The sequence below is a fragment of the Malaya genurostris genome, chromosome 3, assembly GCF_030247185.1.
Source record: "Malaya genurostris strain Urasoe2022 chromosome 3, Malgen_1.1, whole genome shotgun sequence".
In the NCBI taxonomy this organism is placed as follows: domain Eukaryota; kingdom Metazoa; phylum Arthropoda; class Insecta; order Diptera; family Culicidae; genus Malaya; species Malaya genurostris.
The window spans coordinates 48,164,985-48,188,903 of NC_080572.1; the positions used below are offsets into that span (position 1 = coordinate 48,164,985).

General features: G+C 37.6%; 1 protein-coding gene across 3 annotated transcripts in view; it reads left to right on the forward strand.

The window, feature by feature from the left end:
- The window catches only part of LOC131437272 (beta-1-syntrophin), a 442,836-nt gene extending 421,743 nt beyond the window's left edge, over nt 1–21,093 (forward strand). For 2 of the 3 annotated variants that reach the window (XM_058606511.1, XM_058606509.1), the window contains 4 exons: nt 7,615–7,732; nt 7,806–8,003; nt 17,895–18,077; nt 18,161–21,093. In XM_058606511.1, coding sequence (XP_058462494.1) covers nt 7,615–7,732; nt 7,806–8,003; nt 17,895–18,077; nt 18,161–18,244 — 583 coding nt within the window. In that variant the 3' untranslated portion in view covers nt 18,245–21,093. The remainder of the gene's footprint in view (nt 1–7,614; nt 7,733–7,805; nt 8,004–17,894; nt 18,078–18,160) is intronic. The other variant, XM_058606512.1, reaches the window with a different exon arrangement.
- The last annotated feature ends 2,826 nt before the right edge of the window (nt 21,094–23,919 follow it).

The following is a 23,919-nucleotide window of genomic DNA, read 5'->3' on the forward strand; positions in this document are numbered from 1 at the left end:
CAGGATGTCGCATCGGATTAGCAATCGATATGAGAGATCCCAGAATCGATTTTTCAACGGTAAGACGCCCGCCAGTACTTCAAGACTCATCGTATGAGTCGACTGCATGCAACCTAAGGCAACGTAAACAACGATACTGAATTCTTTCCAGTTTAATAAAATGGGTGTTCGCGGCGGATCGGAAGCAGAAGCATCCATATTCCATTACGGACAATATCGTTGTTTGATACAGCCTTATCAGGTCTCCTGGGTGGGCACCCCACCACGATCCGGTTATTGTACGAAGAAAGTTGATTCTCTGTTGGCATTTTCGTTTCAGATATCTAATGTGACATCCCCAGGTGCCTTTGGAGTCGAACCAGACCCCGAGATATTTAAATGTGAAGATCTGAGCTATGGTTTCACCCCCTAGTTGAAGCTGTAATTGTGCTGGTTCTCGCTTCCTTGAAAATACAACCAGCTCAGTTTTCTCCGTAGAGAACTCGATACCCATTTGAAGAGCCCATGTCGACAAGTTGTCGAGGGTATCTTGCAATGGTCCTTGGAGATCGGCAGCTTTGGGTCCTATAATAGACACAACGCTGTCGTCGGCAAGTTGTCTTAGCGTGCAAGATGTGTTGATACATTCATCAATGTTGTTTACGTAAAAATTGTATAATAGGGGGCTTAAGCATGAGCCCTGAGGAAGACCCATGTAACTGAATCGTATTGTCGACAAATCACCATGCGTGAAATACATGTATTTCTCGGACAACAGATTATACAAAAAGTTATTCAAAATTGGTGAAAGACCATGCTGATGCAACTTCTCTGATAGGATGTTTATGGAAACTGAATCAAAAGCCCCCTTGATGTCTAGGAAATCTGACGCCATTTGTTCTTTACGAGCAAATGCCATTTGAATTTCGGTTGAGAGCAGCGCAAGACAATCGTTCGTTCCTTTGCCCCTGCGGAAGCCGAATTGTGTATCTGAAAGGAAGCCATTAGTCTCGACCAAAGGATAGCACCTTTGATGATAAACCGAAAACGGGTCGAAAAAAAGGTCCTGCTAACCCTCAGTATACTGTATACTGAAGGCGTTCGAGCAAAAGAAGTTCGGGATGTGTCAAACCGGGACCGCAATATTATACGGTGCGAGAAAAGCAATTGTTAAACCAGTCCGAGACATCGATTGAAGTCGAAAAATTTGGTAAGAAAGCTATGATCTGGCAAGCAATTTGTAGCTGCGGTATGATTTTGAAACCCTTTATCACCACTGCTTCAATGAACAGCGAAATATGCATCAAGTAATGTTTACAAAAACGACTTCTACCCATGATTCGAAGCCACAAGGATCCTGTATTCTGGCTAGATTTTGCTTCTTGCCACTACTCGAAATCAACGGTAGAAAGGTATACTATCAAAAATGTCTCGGCACCCGAAACCATTCAACAGTTCGAAAAAGATTGGAAAAAAGTGTCAAAACTTGTCGCCAAGAAGTCTGTACGGAATTTAATGAGAAACGTTCGCAAGAAGGTGCACCAGCTAGTCTACAATGGCTCAGTAGCAAATGTTGAGAATAATATTCTGTTGTTGTAGTCTAATATTATCAGTATATCGAATAAAATTTGAATATCTAACACTTGTGAATTATTTACAGCGAAATCAAAGTGCGTCCATACTTTCTGGGACAGTCTTTATTCAATTGCCTAGATACTTACCTTTTGTCAGACAAATACCCGTTAACTGATGGAGAAAACAATCGAATTTATCAGATTTCAAATTTCATCTAGAATGCATGAGGTTTAGTGAATGAAATGTCATCGGTTAGATATTAAGTCACTAATAATTTGATAAATATAGGACTTATTTTATAAGATCTATGCATTAAACATTCAATATAAACATTCTTTTCGTTTACGTCAATTGAACCCTTGTCGTACATGAACAGACTGATGTTGTTTGGTTATCCACAATTCAATGACCTGAAAAAAAAAACCAACAAACAAATCTGAGTCACACCAAAAAATCAAGTAGTTCTTTTCTAAAAAAAGGCATTAGCAATCAGGTTTAATTCCATTTCCGAATGTTGTGTAGCGATCACAAACATTTTCATTTATTTCTTGGTAATAACCGATATTTGATAAGTTCCGATTTCATTTCAATTGCAAAGTTGAGAGGTGATTGTGGAAAATGTTTAGTATAATGAACACACAAGAGTAGACAAGGAACAATCTCTTGCTGATGCGGTTTAAAAAAAAACATCACCGACTATTTATTTGAATATAAAATTTAAATATATTTCTATATTTGAATAGAATTTGTAGTTCAAAGCCAGATTCAATCCTATCATTATCATAAGGATTCTTGCAGTCATTTTATTTATATGTTTGACACTTAATACTGTCAGAGAATATAAAGATTACTAGCTGACCCGTCGAACTTCGTCTCGCCCAAAATATATTTATTCAAATTTATGTTTTCGGACAGCAGAATTGTCAACCGGCTAAGTCTCTCCATTATTTTTCTGAATACTTAACCTACAATCAACGGAATTCGACACACATTCGCTTTAGCTCAAAACGAAATATCACCAAAAATTAATGTGAAAATGTGAAATACTTCTGTTAAGTAAAAATTGAACAAATGTACAGATTATTATCTCATCCTTTGAATCAAATCACTGAACAGAGATTCCTCTCTAATGGCTTCGATATAAAGGATATAAGGTGCAACGTTTTCTCTTCCAGATGTGATTCTTGCCTTCGATAATCGATAAAAAAGCTCACTGACCAGAATTTTGTATTGATAAACCTAACACAATATTGAAGAGTTTGTCTTCAAGAGTTATTCATTCGGTAGATTGAGATATGTTTACAGATTGTATTTAGCTCAAGTAAGTAAAAGTTCGTAAAAATAAGATTTGGTTTAAACAACATTCTGAACAACCCGTTTTTAAGGAATTACTCATACTTGAATGTTCACCCGACGCATCACAAAAAACTTTGAAGCAGTTTCTTGTACAGATTTTATGCAGCGAGAAAGTTTTCTCAGAACTTGTTCTGTATGTTCAAGTTGCCATAAAGTGCCACGCGTACCTGAGATCTGTAATAAAGTGAATATTTTTTAGATAATGTGGAACTTTTGGTTGCTTGGAGAGGCGACGCCTAAATTTTAAATTGGTATTGATCTTATCAGTTGGAACATTCTCCACATAATATTAAATATAAAATGGTAGTCTCGTTCCGTTATGAACATTAATCTAATTGCCACTTATTATGTGCGCTTAGTCTAATCGAAATCATTAGAAAGCAAAATGCAAGGAAAATTTCTTAGTTTGGCCTTAACGCTTCTACAGCAAAATCTTTTTATTGATTCATTCAAAAATTTTATGAATTGTTAAACTCGCGCCCGCGATGACCAATACTATTCATCTGACTCCATTGAACACAATTCATCAACTGGTAAATATCAGAACTTTTTCTCCTGCCTACAGTGGCATTTTAAGAACAGTCATACGCATTCCGTCATTGAGTCATTTGGCAAGCAATAATTTTGATACACAATTAAGCACGTGGCTTGAAATGAAGAATGGATCAAGTATGCATGTGAAATCTCCACACAAAACTACTCGCTGCGCGCCAAACGATTTTTTCAACGATCTAGTATTCTTTTCTTCGACGGTCAAACACTTATGCAACTCGTTGCGCACCAAACACCAATCGTAGATCTAGCAAGCATTGGTGACTTTTACAACGGAAAATTCCATTGTCCATACAAAACAAACTGTTCAAACAAAAAAAAGAATCATGTAAATACGATTACAAAGAATGATCTCTTCATTTTTATATGTATAAGTAGTGTATCGAAAATAAGCTTCCCACAAATTTTTCCTTCAAATTATGATAAAAAACGATATTTTATTCATACTTAAAATTGATCCTTTATTGTACGAGGTTAAACTTGAGCATAAAGAAAACCGGATGAAATTTAAGTTATTCCTTCACGAGTTTTCGAACTTTTGATCGAACGCTCTTCATCATGTTCCGGACAAGTGTTGCATCGCATTTTTTGGACGCTTGAGCCCAATTTTTTTTGAACTCCTGCATGTTCCCAGCTGCCTAACCAGTCTTCTTGAAGAGCCTCTTCACGATTGCCCAGTAACGCACGATGGGTCGAAGCTGAGGCCAATTTGGTGGATTGATATTTTTCTCAACGAAATGTATACCCTTTTCCGCAAGCCAATTGAGAGTGGTTTTGGCATAGTGAGCCGACGTAAAATCCAGCCAAAACAGTGGAGGTGTACTATGCTTCTTATATAAAGGCAGCAATCTCTTCTGGAAACACTCAGATCGATAGATTTCTGCATTTATAGTTCCGGTAGTGTAAGCAATGGTTGACTTCAAACCACAGGAACATATTGCTTGCCATACATGTACCTTTCGACCGAGTTTCTCCACTTGAATCGACCTATCCGCATCGCTCACATCCTCCCCAACGACGACAGTAAAGTATTGTGGACCTGGAAGGGTTTTTGAGTCCTCTTTTACATAAGTCTCATCGTCCATCAAAACGTATGCATCCGGACCCTGCAAAAGACGCGAATACAATTTCCGGGCCCTTGTTGCTGCTTGCTTCTTCTGTTTTACACTTTGTTCCGAGATTTTCTGCTTCTTATAGGTCTTTAGGTGAGTTCGCCTCTTGATACGCTGGACCATTCCGACACTCGTTCCTGCTATTTTGGTAAAATCATGTATTGACATTGATTTGTTCTTCATGATTAGAGATACAACTTTCTGGTTCAGTTTCGGGTTGGTAGAACCGGGTTTTCTGCCTCTTCCTGGTAGCTCATCCTAGGAATAATGTTCCCCAAACTTATTAATTATGTTTTTAACACTGGCATGATTAATTCCAAACTGCTTCGCCAATTTTCGCATAGTAATACCCTTCTCACTTAGCCATGTGTCCAGAACTTTAATTTCCACTTCCTTTTCAATACGCACAACCAAGTAAAGAATCGAAAGCTGACAGCCAAACGCACAGCATGCTGCGATCTGAGCATAAAAAACCATCACAAATACATGGGTACAACACAAATGTATGTGGATAGCTTATTTTTGATACACTCCTTAGATTTAGAAAACATATATACATCAATAAGGCGACACTTCAAACATGCATATAGTGACATTGATTTATGTCAAAGCATTCGATTTCAACATGTCCAGAGTTAAGAATTAAATGTGACGACACTCGCACGTGTCCTATGACGACACAATTCATGTTTATGCTCTAAACTATTAAAGTACAAATGCCTGATTTCTTAATGCGCCTAGAAACATGAAATATGTTTTAAAAACATTTTTAACAAGTGTCGATTTTTAGCAGTGTGAGGAAATTCTTTCTGTTCACAGGGCATATTTAGAAAAGACATCCACAGCAATACTTCCATTTTTGCATTGCGTGTGAGCGTTGCCTGTAGTTAATGAATGTGTTAGTGACGGTTTTTCAACTTCCATTTTGAAGAAGCCGATGCTTTTGATAAGTAATGGAGAAAATTACTAATGATGATTTGTGAGACTGAAAAGTGCCTTGAATTGCCATGATCTACGGGATCTGAGATAACTGTTGGCGTGTACACTCGGTTAACTCGTCCGAAAATTGACTCGGAATTTATTATGATTTCCAATTGGATTCCAAGTAAGATGAAACAATCGATTATAAAGGGAACCAGTAGGTGTTTTCAAACTCAGCGCTCCAATGAAGCTCTAACGACTGGAAACGTAAATCACCGTTAAAAAGTGTTCAGCTTCTTTATACAGCTCTGCTGCTCGCTTCATTCCAAAAGCGTGAGACCTTCGGTGTTGCTTTCCCGTATGTCTAACTTCGACAACCGTTGCACAGAAACTAATGGGAAAAAGTTGAATGTGCATCATTTATACCGATACAGTTGTATAGCAGCAGATATTTTGTTCTCTTCCTCATAACGCGTTCTGATTGGCTGGTGCTGACATGGGTCAAATCAGCCAGGTTTTTCAATAGTGTACTATTGAAACATTTCAATGTTGTTGCAATACATGTTTAAGTTAAAAAAAATCGAATTTATTGGTAGTTAGATTATGTAAATTCTTCTACAGATCACGGAGTTATGAGCTTTAAAAATTATGACTGAAAACCTAACGCAGAAATGAAATGTCGCTTACAAAATCAAAACCGTCGGCTGGGGTACGAGAAAGAAAAACACGCGTCTTTGATACTCGGTGTTGCGAAACAGAATTAAATTCAGAAAAATTTAATTTTGAATTGTTTGAGATTATGTCCTACAACTGAACATAACTTCATTGAAAAACAAAACTGAACACGTCCAAAATGTTTTGAATCTTCCTAAACACTTGAACCGTGGCCATGAACAAAAATTGAAGAAAAACGATATTATTATAACATTAATGTGTTTGGTTGTGTAGTGTACCTAGAAACGCTTTGACGCTTCTGGTACGATTTAACATCCCACATCGTTCAATCTAAATGAATAACCCCGTAAAGTGATTCAATCCAACCAAACATTTTCCACATTAATTCGGTTAAAATAACCTCAATGGCGTTTCATCAATTAAATTATTTTTATATTATTGTGCCACAAAAATCCGATAAATGGATTTATTTAAAAGGTTATGGTATTGTGAACTATCACACTGATTTTTTCTCCCTTTTCTGATACACTTCGGTTGAGCATTACCATTAAACCACACCAAATTATATTATGTTGCCATTTACTGGTGGTTTTCAACCGATGTCAACGCTATACGATGCAAATCGCTGAGCACTCGGCTGGATAATCGTCTTATTAGAGCGAATGGAAAACGTGAAATGTCAGTTTTAGCAGTACAAATTGAAAACAAGCAATCCAGAATGACCTCTGGAATAGGCTTTAAAAAAATTAATCGAACAATAGAAACTTCCGTCACAATTCGTAAATGAATTGGTAATATTCAATTACTCTCCGACTGCCGACACCAATCCTTTCATTCTCGAGAAAGGATCTAGTTGAGAAAATCACTGCCAGTGTTGATTCGACTATCCAAACCCGAACTCTCGAACGTGGCAACATTCCATTTAGCAGGGAAAATCCGATTTGTGCTATTTGCCCCGAGTGTGGCTTATAAGATACCACTTTCATTTTGATAGCCTGGAAAAGGAGGGTGTCAACTTATTTGCATATTTGATTATACAGCACACTTGGACCGCCGGACAGACAGTACCTGACTGCGAGCTGTTAAATACGAATCTCGGCCCGAGTGTTTCGGTTTCTCCTTACGATCGGGAAAACTGAATTTAAAGCACTACTCAGAGACAATCTCAAATTCAAATCGAACTGTTTATGGTGGCATGAAATACATGGAGGTGGAACCCGAGTTTCGTGCATAGATTGAAGAGAATTGCCCGGTCGCATCCGATCCTGGTAGATGAATTCATTTTAGATGACAGGCTGTTGTAATTTGGGTCAGAGGTGTGTCGTGTTTCAATATATTCATTCTAGTCAAAGTTATTCTACAGTTTAATGCAATATAATGCCACAAGCAAAGAACACTGAAATCCGTTGCTAATACATGAACATCTTTCTGCACTTTTTCGCAGATTATACGAAAGCGCTCCTTGGTCGGTGGAAGCTTGGAGCAGACCATTTGAAAGCAGCCCGCTGGTGACGACACGTTTGGCCGGTGCTGGAAATACTTCCACAGTTGGATCGAACTCAGTAAGTATCTTCGATCGCTCCCAACGAGCGAAAATTCTTGAAACCAATAAGTTTTCTAAAATCTTATAACTAGCCGGGTATTTCTTCCACTCAACAGAGCACCCAATCCAGTGTATTCTGCGTCCGCTGTGGAACAGTTCGGGGAATCATGAGCCACTGGTTACGTGCTGAGACGAATCGGGATATGGCGACGTGGGCCCGAATTCTGGTCCAAGGCTGCCATAATGCGATTATCAATCAGCGTGAGTTTTCATTCCGGTGCATGTATCAGGTAAGTTTGAAAAATATCCGCACCTAACCTTTCAATTGACGAACTCGACTCAAACCTTCACAGTCATACTAGATCTGATGGAATTAACGAGCGATTACGAAATAATTACAACAGTATTCAATAACTAAAAAATCTTATATTTCTGTGGGAAAAAAACCAAAACTTTGAGGGCAATTTTTTTTGCTTATATTAAACTCAGTTTACAAATTGTGTGTCAATAATTAATGGTTGCTTGGTAAAAGACTCGACACTTTTACTTAACGCCACCCATAAATGCATACACAGTGGTATTCGGTACCCTTTTCTTCCTTTTAATCAATTTCTCTAGCATTTCTTCTACATCCAATACTTTCTTCCTGATCTTTCTGAGCTTCTGCTTCATCATGAGCCAATTGAACGTAGTGGCATGATGCTAAATCCTATAAACAATGGGACTTTTTATTGCGTAACACCAAATAAAGGAAAAAAGCACAATAAGACTGCCTCGGATTTCCCATTTTGGCGTACAACAATTTTCCACGCATCTCCAGTGGACTTAAATCCATCATGATCGCAACAGACAAGACAGCTTCGGAATTCAGACTACCATGCTACGATTACTTGGGGACGGATATGGCGTAATGAGTAAGTCGATGCATTTTAACGCAGTCCACCTGGGTTCGATTCCCAACCCCGCACATAGAATCAGAAAGTTTTTCTGACCCGAAGAGGCGAATGACCTTAAGGTTAGAACCTCTATAATCAAAACAAAAAAACTACGATTACAGAGAAGCTATCTTCAACGAAATGAATCGTTTCCATGTCTCCACTTTGCATACTTTATTTTTTCAGCCACTTTGCATACTTTATTTTTTCTAAAAATGATCTAGACTGTCTTTTGAAAAGGGTAAAAAAAATTACCGATTTTGTTCAAGTCAAGAATGAGATTTTTAGTCTTAAAATGATAAATCCTTGTTCACAAAATTAGTCAAGTTTTGCATAAAAATACTAAATTCTTCATCGTCTCCCAAACTATAAAAAATCGATTTTAAAACATTTAAAGTCGATTTACAAAAAAAAAACATCTTTGATATGGATGAAATTTAGTTGCAATATAAGTAATTATGTTCCCTACCTACCGTAGAAAATTCTAGTTGAACAGTTTTAAAGAAAAAAAAGTTATTTGAAAAAACTTTTCTTTGTCAAAACTGATTTTTTTTTCGGTGTATTTGTATCGAAAACTAAACCAATTAAAGTCATAATCATCTCAGAATCCAATAAAACTAAGTTTGTGCGAAGTTGTTCTAATTTAACAAGTAAATACATTTTTATAGGAGCGAATCATTTCGCCGAATGACATTTCGCCGAAAGTCGTTTTGCCATAAGGGTTGTTTCGCCGAAAGGGTAATTTAACCGAAAGGGTAATTTCGAATAAATCATATTACTTTTTTTGTTTTTATGTTTCCTGGATAATTGATGTGGTGCCGTCCCACCAACCTGTGAATGCCTCGTTTGGCCGGTCTATTCTAAGCTAAGTTTCTTTGCTTTAGTTATGTCCGAACGAGCGGTGGTGAGATCGGACAGTACACGAACCAATTCGAATAATTTGCCTGGTAGATACACCTACACAAACGCTTTTATGCTTAGTAGCTAATAAAGTCAACAAGTTTTTTTGGGAACTCAGTTCTGAGTATCATGAATCAATCTTTCTTCAAGAAGTACACTTTCGGGTTTAAACGCGGGGAAATGAATTTATCCGTTGTTTTAAAAATGAGATATTTCATTTGTCTTTATTTTAAATCAATTAAGACAATCATATACCATTCGACCGAGCTCGACGAACTGAACAAATGTCTGTGTGTGTGACAAATATTGTCACTAACTTTTCTCGTAGATGGACGAACCGATTTTCACAAACTTAGATTCGAATGAAAGCTTTGAACGTCCCCGGTCTCGGATCAAAAGTCGGTTAGCACGGTGATTGCACAGCCCTTCTAAATGTGAAAAGTGCATTTTAACGGTTACGTCGTTCATATTATTTGTAGGTCATATTAGTTGCTGGAATCTCGTCTATAGTATTGAAGAGATGTTCAAGAGCATTGTGTGCGCCCCTCAAATTATTCTTCTACCAATCATTGTCGCAGTCACGGTTTCCTGCGTGCTGGAAAAAATCTTATATGTTCCCAGACAAAATATTGCAAATTACCGAGGTATAACTTCTCTCTGCTCTGGATCAAAGCTGCTGCAGATTTTAGTGGGGAACGTTTTATTCCGTGAAACAAAGACTTAATATCTTTAATAATCAGTATGGTTTTTATCCAGGCAAATCTACAATCACTAACTTGACCCAATTTTGTTATTAGGAACATTGAAACTGGATCACAGATAGATACAATATATATGATCCTGAAGCTGCGTTTGACCGTGTAGATCATACGCTCTTGATAGCGAAACTTGAGCGTTTAGGTGCATCGTCTAGTTTCTCTTAGTGACCTAAATCATACCTCGCAGGCCGAGTTTTATCAGTGAAGCTGGGAAATGTCGAGTCACACAACTTCATTAATGAATCAGGCATTCCTCGAGGAAGCAATTCGTCCGACCATTACTGTTTTCATTATTTTTTAATGACATTTGTTTTGTCATTCTACCAGTATGCAGACTTATGTACGCGGATGACTTAAAACTGTTTCTTGTTGTGCCTTGTCGACTACTGATTGCATGGAACCACAAAAGCACCTAAATAATTTTTGTGAATGGTGCAATCTCAACCTCTTAACTATACATAAGTGTGTCCAAATGCTCTGTAATTTCTTTCACACGTGATAGTCTGGAACTACATTGTTTCTGGGGAAACATTTGAAAGAGTAACAGTTTTCAAAGATCTTGGTGTGCTGTTTGATTCTCAGCTCTCCTTCAGACATCATTACTCACATATAATAGCTCAGGCAAATAGAAACCTAGGTTTCACTATGAGGATCGCCAAACAGTGTACTGATCCATACTGGCTGCGAGCATTATATTACGCGTAAGTACGGTCTACCCTTCAAGCCTCAGTTCATATTTGGTATCCTAACGCCAGCGTTTTGATCAATAGAATTGAAGCAGTACAATCACGATTCCTAAGAGACACAACATGGGGAACGCGCCATTTGAACCATTTAGTACTGATTTCTGACTAACGACCTAATAATTTCATAAAGTCTAAACTTTTTGAAATCGGTTCAGTCATCTTAAAAAAAAATTGAGCGATAAGAAAACGAGAGTTTTTGCGGTTACGTCACTCAGGGCCGGTGAAAGAGGTGGGTACGATGGGTAGTACTACCCACCAGGGCTTGCAAATTGAACCAACGAATATGAACGAAAGGGTTTCACCATCTGTGCTATTCACACACATTCGTATGTCAGGTAGAATTCACAGCGCAACCCAAGCCAGGAGAGCTGCTTCGTTGGTTCATTAGTTCATGAATATGCCCGCTTGCTGAGACCTATGCTTCATGAGGTTAGCATTTGATGAATGGTTCTCATATTGTAGATGCCTATGAGGAAACTAGTTTCATAACTTTTAGTTCCGATGAATGTTAATTTAAAGAACATTGCTTTTAGTGTTTCTAGGATATATACACAGTGTAAACTGCCAAGAAACAAATTGATCGTTTTGAAAATGGGCTCAAATGCAAAACTTCTGCTATAAAATGTTTAAAGTATGTTTGAAATGCGATCAAATTTGGTCTTGGAATGCGAACATTATGTTAAAAATGATTTCTGTAAACCTACTTTTTAAAAATAAACCGTAAACATTGCCTATATGACTTTGCTTCGCGTCTTGTAGCACACCACGAGGCAAGGTCTTCTTTCTCGTACAATACTAACGAGAGCGAACCCTTCATTCCATTACATTGTCATGGATTGCTTAGTTCATGTGTTAACTGAGACTGAGAGCACAGACAGTTTACTTGGCAAGGGGAATTGGTCTGCTCAGTAGCATATACTCTCACGCATCCAGTGTCTCTCTAATATAGGTCTCTCATTCAGCTATGTTAAGCAAAGTGTTCACAGCAGATATTTTTTGTTGCTTCGTTCGTTTGAGGATTCACAATACAAGCCCTGCTATCCACCCGAAAATTCCAAAAGTGGGTTAGTTTTATTGTGACTGAGAATAATAAATAAAATCAGAATTATAAAATGCTAGTACTCAAGGTAGAGCAAGGATGTAAAGATATACAACAAAAAGGTGAGGTGTGACAATGGTCATTTGAGAAAGCAGAAATCTTTTAGTGACTTAACTTTTACCTTCAACCAAAGGGGTCGAGTTTAAGCATCTCATTCATGCAAATCACTCGAGTCTCTGGTATGCCGGAAAGTACCAAAAAAGGTCTTTTACCATTTACTATACAAACCGGTAAAAGAAAAGTTACCAGAAGTTGTCAGTTTCTACTTGCGACAGCATTCTTATATTATCATCAAATGACAAGTAGTCGTTGGGGGCTAGGTTATTGAGAATATGGTGGGTGAAGAAACAGATCGGTGCCCAATACATTCAATTTGTCCATTATTTTCATTGACTTGTGGCACGGTGCATTGTCTTGGTTAAAGATGATTTTTTCTGCTTCATATGAGGCCGTTTTTACGATTCCATACTTCAAAGGCATTAATAACTCCTAGCGCATTAATAACTAAAAACTTTTGTTGTTACTTCCTTTTCAAGATAGTCGACGTTAATTATACCTCGAGCATCTAAAAACTGACGCCATACTTGTTGCAGCTACCTGTTGCGTTTTCCCCGTCTAAATGTTGAAACAACTTCGGAGAATAAAGATAGATCCATGTTTCGTCCACTGTTTCATACAAACGCAAGAAATCCTTTTTATTGAGACTAAACAGTGCCGACCAACTCTCTGGATTGTTGATGCGTTGTTACTTTTGATAGATTGAGCGCGAACGAGGCACTTATTTGGAAAAGATTTTTTTCATGCCCAGATTTTCGCATACGATCGTAAAAGCACTTCCAGTTCAGTCGGACTTTGATTTTGTGTTCATCCATCACGATTATCAAAACTTGCTCACATTTTTTCCGGATGACTGCTCAATTTGGTCACGTTAAAATCTTTGTTTTTAATCTGAGTGTGGGTAACACTTCTTAAACCATTGCTGGACTTGCCCGGTTTTTCCATATATTAAGTAATGTTTTATCAATAAACGGCATTCGTTATTTTTAAGTTTCAAAAAGTAACGTAAAAAGTAAGTATAAGTATATGTTGGTAAGTTTAATGTTTGTGGTGTGATTGACGTGAAAACACTTGTCTTCTGAACGATGATGATAGTTTGACATTACAAACGTCATCTCAGTCGGTCCCGGGACTTTTTTAACAATGTGCTATGCACATCAGCGGCTGGATTTGTTTTGTGCGCCGTTCGATTCGCCCGGGTTTGCGGTTCAATGCATACGCCGCTGGTCTTATAAACCAGTTGTCATATGTTCGAGCCCCGACCCCTACCTGGAAGAATTCATAGTTTTAGTAGGATCGTAATACTAGCCATGGAATGATTATGTATGCTAAGAATCGGCTGCGAAGTCTGTTGAAACAGAAAAGCCAAATTCTACAGAGAGAATGTAATACCAAGACATTGCTTTCGATTCATGCGAGAGATCTTTCACCATCAACCCCAACCAACTAAACGATCAGGGTAACCAAAATTCTCAAAAAAATAATTTCGAAAATTTGCAAACACAAATAAGTTTATACGGAACCTAAAAGACTGCTAACTTAATATTCCAAAGAAATATTGGTAGAAATTTTGTAATTTGATATTGTATTCAACCCTTTAATGCTCAAAATATCAAAATATCGAAAACGCTTCAAGCTTCGAATTTACGCGTCTCATGCAAAGTTATATCGAAACAAAATATTATTTAAAAATCGACTGATACTTCAAAATAGTGGGTCGTTCTCCCTGGTACGAAAAATTACCCACCTGGGCTTAACATGTTTCATCGGCTATGACGTCACTTATACCATTATATCTCCGGAATCAGAAATATCCGCCAGATAATCTTAAAACTTTATAAATGACTCATAAATAGCTCTCAAACGAGTCTATGTTTGCTAAAATCCGTTCAGTCATCTCCGAGAAAATTGAGCGATAAAAAATGTCGGTTACGTCACTTACATCATTACATTTCCGGGACCAAAACATGCAGAAACACGTGCTTAGTAGAGTATCAAAATCATTGTTTGCCAAATGACTTGATAGTGGAATGCCACGAGTAAATCCATACGGGAGATCTATAATAGAACTAAAACTGAAAAAACGGAGATACATTTGTTTCAATTTCAGTTCTAACATACAGGGTGATTTTTTAAGAGCTTGAGAACTTTTTTAAACAATAAAACGCATAAAATTTGCAAAATCTCATCGGTTCTTTATTTTAAACGTTAGATTGGTACATGACATTTACTTTTTGAAGATAATTTCATTTAAACGTTGACCGCGGCTGCGTCTTAGGTGGTCCATTCGGAAAGTCCGCTTTTTTATCGACAAATTTTGTTCAGCGATGAGGCTCATTTCTGGTTGAATGGCTACGTAAATAAGCAAAATTGCCGCATTTGGAGTGAAGAGCAACCAGAAGCCGTTCAAGAACTGCCCATGCATCCCGAAAAATGCACTGTTTGGTGTGGTTTGTACGCTGGTGGAATCATTGGACCGTATTTTTTCAAAGATGCTGTTGGACGCAACGTTACAGTGAATGGCGATCGCTATCGTTCGATGCTAACAAACTTTTTGTTGCCAAAAATGGAAGAACTGAACTTGGTTGACATGTGGTTTCAACAAGATGGCGCTACATGCCACACAGCTCGCGATTCTATGGCCATTTTGAGGGAAAACTTCGGAGAACAATTCATCTCAAGAAATGGACCGGTAAGTTGGCCACCAAGATCATGCGATTTGACGCCTTTAGACTATTTTTTGTGGGGCTACGTCAAGTCTAAAGTCTACAGAAATAAGCCAGTAACTATTCCAGCTTTGGAAGACAACATTTCCGAAGAAATTCGGGCTATTCCGGCCGAAATGCTCGAAAAAGTTGCCCAAAATTGGACTTTCCGAATGGACCACCTAAGACGCAGCCGCGGTCAACATTTAAATGAAATTATCTTCAAAAAGTAAATGTCATGTACCAATCTAACGTTTAAAATAAAGAACCGATGAGATTTTGCAAATTTTATGCGTTTTATTGTTTAAAAAAGTTCTCAAGCTTTTAAAAAATCACCCTGTAGATCTGAAACCTAACCACCCGTTTTAGGTTTATTTATTCGAACAGTTCTACTGTCATACTTAAAACGCTATACGATATACGTTGCCGTTCTATTTTTTCTATTATTTAAACACAAATAAAACGATGCTGGGACTGTCAGTTGCTTTTATTATAATATCCAGATTTAAATTCTCAATCTGAGACATAAATTATACATCTAGAATAAGAACACTCCTAAACATGCCCTAACCGCATAAATGTTGTATTGAAACCAGTGTCGACAGGAGAGAAAGTTATAATATCGTCTACCAGTCAACAAATCAGCAAATTATTAAATGAACCAATGGATGAACTGTGCTACAAAAGCAATTATATCAACACAAAGAGGTTTTACTTGAATTTATCTTTCATGTGAATTAATTTATAGTACCGCAAAAAACTAGTTTTTTGTAGATATAAATGCCAAGAATGATTTCTTTTTATGGATTTAGACTGTACTTAATATTTTTGTGAAGAATATAAAAATTTGAAAGGTCAGAACGAAACAAAAATTGTTGCTGGTCCCAGTTCTCGCCTTCAATATTGTGTTAACTTTTTCAATACAAACTTCTGGTTGGTGATCATCGATTTAACAATATATTATAACCACATGCTACCTGGTAAATCCGGTAACAAACAATGTGTAACGCAATCACAGAACTATTTTTAAATTCAACTCAATTTTTTTCGATAGCTTCGTATTGCAAATAATCCTATCTGTAAAAGTAGCAAAACACTTAAAACCATTATTTGTAAGATTTGAAAGTCAGGTCCCTTATATAAATTCGTTTATTGTAGGCCGAGTAATCCGCAAAATGATGTTATTGCTGGACTGATTGATTCGATTGCAATATATTTAAATAAATTCATTGTTCATGTACAAGTCAAAGTACAGTATATTGAATGCAACCATCACTTGAATTTCCGAATGTTCAGAAGAAATTAATCATATCATTGTTGAATTTCTAATAGGAAATTGATCCTGTGTTTGTCGCGCTGCCTAACATCGATTGGGCATGACTTTGTTATGCCACCAGACTAGCGGTGAAGGACTCTCAAAGGGAAATAAATACACCCATACCTCCGTTTACGAACACTTTTTATACGTTAGCTCTTTTTTACGTAACTCTTTTTACGAACCAATCCCAAATAACGTAATCTTTTTTTACGAACCAAATCCCAAATAACGTAAACTTCTTTTACAAACCTACTTCGTAAAAAGAGGTTTTGACATACATCGAAAGCGATTTCCGGCTCATTTATCTTCCATGGAAACTACTACAGTATGGGTATTTTTGGAACGGATTTAAAGAGTAGATTTCGAAAAACGATGTTTGAGGTGGTTCTGAAATTCAAGATGGCTACTTCCGGTTTCTTGATATTTCTTGAAAACCCTTACAATATAGATATTTCCGGAACTGGATTGATAAGCAGATGTCGGAAAACGATGTTTGAGATGATTCTGAAATTCAAGATCGCGACTTCCGGTTTCTTGATATACCTTGAAAACCCTTACAATATGGGCATTTTCGGAGAGAATTAGATTTCAAAACGATCACAAACATCTTTCTTTTTTGGTACCTATACACCAAATCAAAAGACCGGAAGTTGCCATCTTGAATTTCAGAACCACCTCAAACATCGTTTTCCGGCATCTACTCATCAATCCCGTTCCGGAAATACCTATATTGTAAGGGTTTTCAAGAAATATCAAGACACCGGAAGCCGCCATCTTAGATTTTGAAACGAGCGCAAACTTGATTTTTTTGCACTTACTCTTCACATCCGTTTCAAAAATAACCATATGATGGGCGGTTTGCACATTCATTACACAAAACTTTTTTTTCGAAGTAAACTCCAAATAACGTAAACTTTTTTTACGAACCAAATCCCAAATAACGTAAACTTTTTTTACGAACTACCTCTTTTTACGAACCCCCGTTTAGTTCGTAAATGGAGGTTTCGGTGTAGAACATTTTCCCTCCATGACGACCTCCAACGATTTGACTTTCAGTTTGAAATGTCCTATTGCGTCTGCACTTGCAATGGCGACCAAGTCGCGATGCCAGCCGTTGAAAATTCGCAAAATCGATTTGAATAAGAATTCATTATTTTAATCCCGTAAAGTAGAGAACGGCTTAGTATTTAATAAAAGAAATTATAAACAAAGTCTCGCCCGCTTATTCGCCCATTTGAAAATTAACACAGAATTCAAGAAAACTATTTTGGGCGAGATAACGTTCGACGGGTCAGCTAGTGAATCAATACTTTTCACAAATGCTTTCTACGTGTTCACTTCACTAAATGTATACGATATTAACTTGCAATTGACAAATTATGCGATTGTTTCGACGGTGAAATAATCCCTGTTTGCAGAGCTGTTTCTTGAAAAAATCTTATTAACTGGCACAGAAAACAAAGGGGTAGTCCTACGTCAAAACATATGCCAACTCGATAGAGAATCTGTAAGGCTTACGAGGAACTATTCCTGTAGCGTTTATGCTTGCTATTTTGTCCATATCGTGATTTTTTCAACTCCAGCAACTATGTCTTTGTACTCAACCGAAACCAAAAATCATTCGAATTCCACAATGCTTATCACTCCATTCCGCCTCTTTCAGGGCCGCCCATGTCAATTAATCGTCCACGTGGACCGAGGATTTACCCTGCTAGACAGCGCTCTCGGTAGCACCGGTTCCAAACCGATCTGGTCATTCGCATTCGACAAGCTCAAAGGCTCGGCGGACGACGGTAACAAACTACTGTTCCTGGACTTTTCCGGTTGCGAAGATGGTGCGGAAATTGTAAGTCCGACTACTCTCTGTAACCCATAATCTCCTTTTTTCGTTTGACGTCTAATTCATTACTTTTTATTCCGTCCCTCTAGGAACTGGACATGGAGTGCTGCCCGAAACCGGTTGTTTTTGTCCTGCACAACTGTCTGTCCGCCAAAGTTCACTCGTTGGCGTAAGACACAGTAAACTTATATCACACAAAAAACAAGAAAAGTATTATTGTGGACATAATACACTAAAAGAAACTTGATCGCAAACCATGTAAATACACCTTAGCGAACTGCTTGTTTTCTTCTCCGAACCGTTCAATTGTTTTGTTTGTGTTATTCTCCAGTAGTGTTATGTTTGATATTTCAGACTTCACTTGTGAGTGAGGTCCAGTTATTTGTTATCAATGGTAGTTGCGTTTCGGTTGAATTGATAGAAAAAATATTATATTGAAGAAACACCACAATAACACATCCATGTATGCGGTAATGTTTAACATATCCCAATCCGAAGGCGACATACTGCGAAGAAATGTTCTGTAACTGATTGTGATAGTTGAACCCATTTTGTATTACCTGTCATTACTCCCGAACAATTGTTGACATTTGTTTTATCCGAATTTGATACTCCACATATCCTAAGTAGGTTCATCCTTACTGGGTCCAACAGCGGATCAAAAAAATAAAAAGTTAATTCAAGGATATTGTTGTACCGTGCGGATACAATGTAACAAAAAGAATGATCAACATGATTGTGTTTCGAATACAAAACAAATTCACATCTACATGTTTCAATCAAGTCAGTAATGATCAAATGTGTAAATCAAAAGAAAAGCTAAGTAGAAATTGTCTCATTGAAAATTAACCGTGGTAAAAGAGCATATATAACAAAGTTAGTGGAATGAGTAAAGTTAGCGAATGTTAAGTTTTCTTTGCTGAAAATAGAATATCGTGCAGACGAATCGTGAAACAATTGGGACTTGAATTGGACAAATAATCCAACTTCTCCGAGAAAAAGTAGAACAGAACTCCGATGAGCTGGTATTTTTTGATAAACTGCTAAACTTTTACTGTATACTTTCAATGGGCTAAAGAAGGGTGGTATGCAGTTATCGCGAAATGCATAAATGTACTGTTGTTAGTTTCAGCTTCCCTTTTCCCTGTGCTATACAATTGGCTACAAAAACTTTCATTCCACAATCGCATACCACCCTCGGGTGAAGTGCTAAACAACTGATTTGAGCAAAAAGCAACAAGAATTCAAAGTGCAAATGGGGGGAAAAATTACTTCTCTGCTTGATCTTAATAGCGTAATCGGATTCCTCCACTTCACCCGAATGGAGTGCTGCTAGCAGTCGAGGAACCTGTTATAGTTATCATAATTTTAATTAATTTAATTAACTTCCGATGTGCACAGATCTGAATAACTTTTCTTGCATAATTTTGCCTTGAACGCCGGAATCTACAAACTTCCAAGTAAATGCTACTTAGAACAGAGAAAATAAAAGCGTCCGTAAAAATCAAAGCAAGCGAATTTTTCCCGTTATCAACGGCAGCTATTCCAAGCAATACCAAGCGGGAACCTTCCTTCCTGGCCAAGCATCCGAAAACCAGCAGCCCCAAATTAATTGATACTGTTAGTGGAGAAATTTCCAATTTGCTATTATGGAAATATAACGGAATTCACGAGGGAGATTCGACTTTGCAATTTCAATTGTCCAGCGCGGCTGAAGATGAGTTGAAATTTGTTAAAAGTTTGAAAAATACTTCTTCTATCACCAGACAGCTAGTCCTATTTACAGAACGAGTCATTCAACCGATAAGATTCTTCACTAAATCTCACTAGTCAGATTCTTGGGTTATTCTTGGATACGTTCGAGTCTGTCGATGGTGGTCCAGTTAGATAAAAGCTAGTCAGCCGGAAAACCTCTTAAACAATATCGGAAACATGGGAAAAGTTCCCGTAATCAATTTTGAACGGGCAGCAAACTGGAAAGCCATCACATCGGAATCAGTTCACCGGAAGAGGACGAAGCAAGAGTAGATAAAAATCATATCAAATTTATGGGATTTTTATGTTATGATGTACAGTAAGAGCCAGCAGATTGAAAAGTTTTCCAATAATGCAATAAAATCTGTAAATAGGATGAAGCTATACCCACCCTCAGTACACCAACTACCCAATTGCTAACCAGCTACTTTCCCAATCCTCGTCCTTCCCTCAAACAGGTAGAATCATTGTATAATGACTTAACAAACTCAACCCGTTTGGGGTTGGAGAAAATGAAAACGCACACCCACTATCACAAAAGTTCTACGATATAAACGACTGATTCATCTTTGAACACATAAAACCAAAAAAAAATCTTTGGAAAGAGAAAATATACGAACAAATTCAAGCAAAAAAAAAAGATATATTATCAAACTCTTCTTCTATCTTATTTTAAGCGTCTCTATCAATTTCCATTTGAATAGTTGGCTTCATAGAGTAGTGACTCCAAATTTGTATATTCTGCCATCACAAATTGTTTAGTAAAAGTAAAACAAACAAAAACGTGTGAAAAAAACAAGCAACACAAATCAAGTAAAAGTACTATATATAGAAGTATAATCCGAAACAGATGTACTCTCGCTATCAGAAGGTTTTTCCTTGAAGCGCGCAAACAGTAAATTTAAAAAATTAAACTTTACAACTTCTATCTGTAGTAAAATCAAAAGGGATACACTTTTTCACCCTAAACATAAATCATATACGATAATTGCTCCATCTAGCTAGAAACATTCGCAGAAGGTCGTAATAGTGGAGCCGTAACCAAGTAGGCCGTAACGACTTCATCGAGTTTTTATCGAAGCGAGCATTTCCGAGCAACCCGACGCAAAGTGTGTGTGTGCCCAGATTGCACCTGCTAGTCCAGTACTTATTGCGACGGTTCGAATGACAAGAAGACACAAAAAAAACCCTTTCTGATCAATCTCTGTACCCACAAAAAAAAAATTTGCAAGAAGATCCGAAATAAAGTCACATTACATTGGAACAATTGTTGTGTAATCTTTGCAATTTTTATCACAGACCTAGCACATGGGTTTCACTACATGGGGCCAACAGTTACCATAACAAAATTAACATAACAGGCAACATCGTTTAAGTATTTCAATAATATACCATTAAAAATTTATTCGGGTTGATCTATGTTTTCAGGAGCCAATCACAGCTTGTAATGATGGGCAACAATGTAAGTCGATTCACCCAAGTAACACGATTCTAACAGTCGAATAACTTCGAAAACTTCGATGAACTCTCATCGTCAGTTCGTGCTCGCATCTCACCCGACACAGTCGAAAATCGTTTACGGTCGAAACAACAGAAACAAAGACAATACGCCAGTGAACAATAGAGTGTACGGAATGGTCAAATACGATTTAACAAAGCCAGAAACTTGGCCTGCAAGACCGAACTCAGTTTGTATAGATGTCAAGCGTTGCAAAGTTAGACCAACTGCAAATGAAATTGAAATCTTACCTAAAGAACGAATGCATCTAGACGCTAATAATGTAAGTGAGATTCAATTCAACAAGGCGTCTAACTATGTGTACATTATGTTTAAACGTGAAAGCGATGCACTTGCATTCACTTCGGTTAACAACGAGGTGCACAGCGTTGAGTGTGACAACATTAAATACAAAATCCCTGTGCACATGGTGGACAATGCAATAGAAGTACGCGTGCATGACCTTCCCCCGCAGGCCACCGATATGTTCGTTCGGGAGAATATATCGCAATACGGTGAAATCCTTTCCATCGAAAGGGAAGTATGGCGGATTTTTTTCCCCGGCATCCGGAATGGCGTGTGAGTTGTGCGTATGCAACTACATAAGGCAATTCCATCTTGCATCATTTGTGATCAAGGTGGGACACGTCCGTGTAAAACGTTGATTACCCATGAAAATCAGCTGGTTACATGTCAGTTTTGTGAACAACCTGCACACTACGGTAAACCTTGCACTGAAACTGCGAAAAAGACATCTTCAACCAAAGACAAGGTCAACCGTTCAACAACGAAAACTAGTGAGCGCAGTACTCATGTTTCACCATCAAACCAACAAGCAACTGCAACCAATGTACAACAAGGCGCATCTAAAGCAACTAGCAACGAGCTCAAGACTACGAACAACAAGGAAAACGAAACGAAGACAGACTCCAACAACAATACAACCAATGAGGCAATGGATGACGAGACGAGCCACGAACAAAGTGCCCCTCAACCCTCGCAGGAGAGAAATGGAAGCTCTTCTCCTCCTAGAAAAAGAGTGACAACGAGATCCACTTCAAAAAAATTTTTATTTAAAAAATCGGCTGATTCAGCCACGTAAAGCTTGTACGCAAATAGGCCTGAATAAAAATATCTTTAAAAAAAACTCTCATCGTCCTTCGTTCAAAACCTCAACTATTGGGATATGGCGAAAGTAATCATCAGATCCAAAAACAAAAACAATAGTGTTCATACTTCCTGGAAGACCTTTCATTTGCAACTAGTTTGATCAAAATCAGTCCAGCTTTCTTTGAGATTCGCGCATCTTTATTTTTCACACATATGTAGACACACATACATTGCTCAGTTCGTTTTCCAAAATTTTGGCGAACTCTAAACCTGCTTAATCCATCTAGCAATTAGATGATACCTTTTTCATCAATCAACATGTGTTTTTAACGTGAATATTCTTCGTTCTATTTAGTTTTCATGAAATTATTTTAATGACCATCGTGAATTGTAATTAAAACTTTGGAACTGCAAGACGAATCGAAGACAGAAACTGTATGAAACCTTAAAATTATTCCTTTCAATCTAAACGTGTGACAATCGATAAGCATTGAATGAGATGTAGAAGTGAGTTTTTGTCATTATTTATGGTGAGACTAGCGTAACCAACAATAGTTCGTATGTCCATGAATTAGTATAACGAATAAATTGAAATAGTTTTGAGCCCAACTTTGAAGATTTTCTATGACGGTTTGAATTTTAGAAACTCATCACCCTGTAATTTCAAAATTGGAAGTCGGGATCGGATAAAATTCATGTTTATTTTAATTTGAATTTTTGTTTATTAAATTCGCTTTGGTCTTCTTTTAGTTTCTCTTTTCCAGATACTTTCGGAAACTGAAATCGGTGTAGCCGAAGTCATGCCCAAAATTAAAGTTAATGCGGGTAATTTGGTGGATTCATGTCTTTTGGGACGAAAGTGACATTTTTGGCAGTATACCATTCTACCGTTGATTTCGAGTAGTGGCAAGAAGCAAGATCTAGCCAGAAGACAACAAGATCCTTGTGGCTTCGAATCATGGGTAGAAGTCGTTTTTGTAGACATTCCTTGATGTACATTTCGCTGTTCATTGAAGTAGTGGTGATGAAGGGTTCCGAAATCTTACCGCTTGCCAGATCATAGTTTTTTTACCAAATTTTTCGACTTCAATCGATGTCTCGGACTGGTTTAACACTTGCCCTTCTCGCACCGTATAATATTGCGGTCCCGGCAAAGATTTGTAATCGATTTCCACGTAGGTTTCGTCGTCCATGATTATGCAGTTCAAATTTCCAGCAAGAATCGTATTGTACAGCTTTCGAACCCTCGGCCTGATCGATGCTTCTTGTTTCGAACTACATTTTGGTTGTTTCTGCTTCTTATAGGTTCGAAGATTCAAACGTTCTTTAGCACGAAGAACATTTGACTTCGATGTGCCCACTTTTTTGGCCACACTCATTCTTTTGCTCGAACGCCTTCAGTATACGTTTATCCAACTTAGGGTTAGCAGGACCTTTTTTTCGACCCGTTTTCGGTTTATTCTCAAAGGTGTTATCCTCACCGAA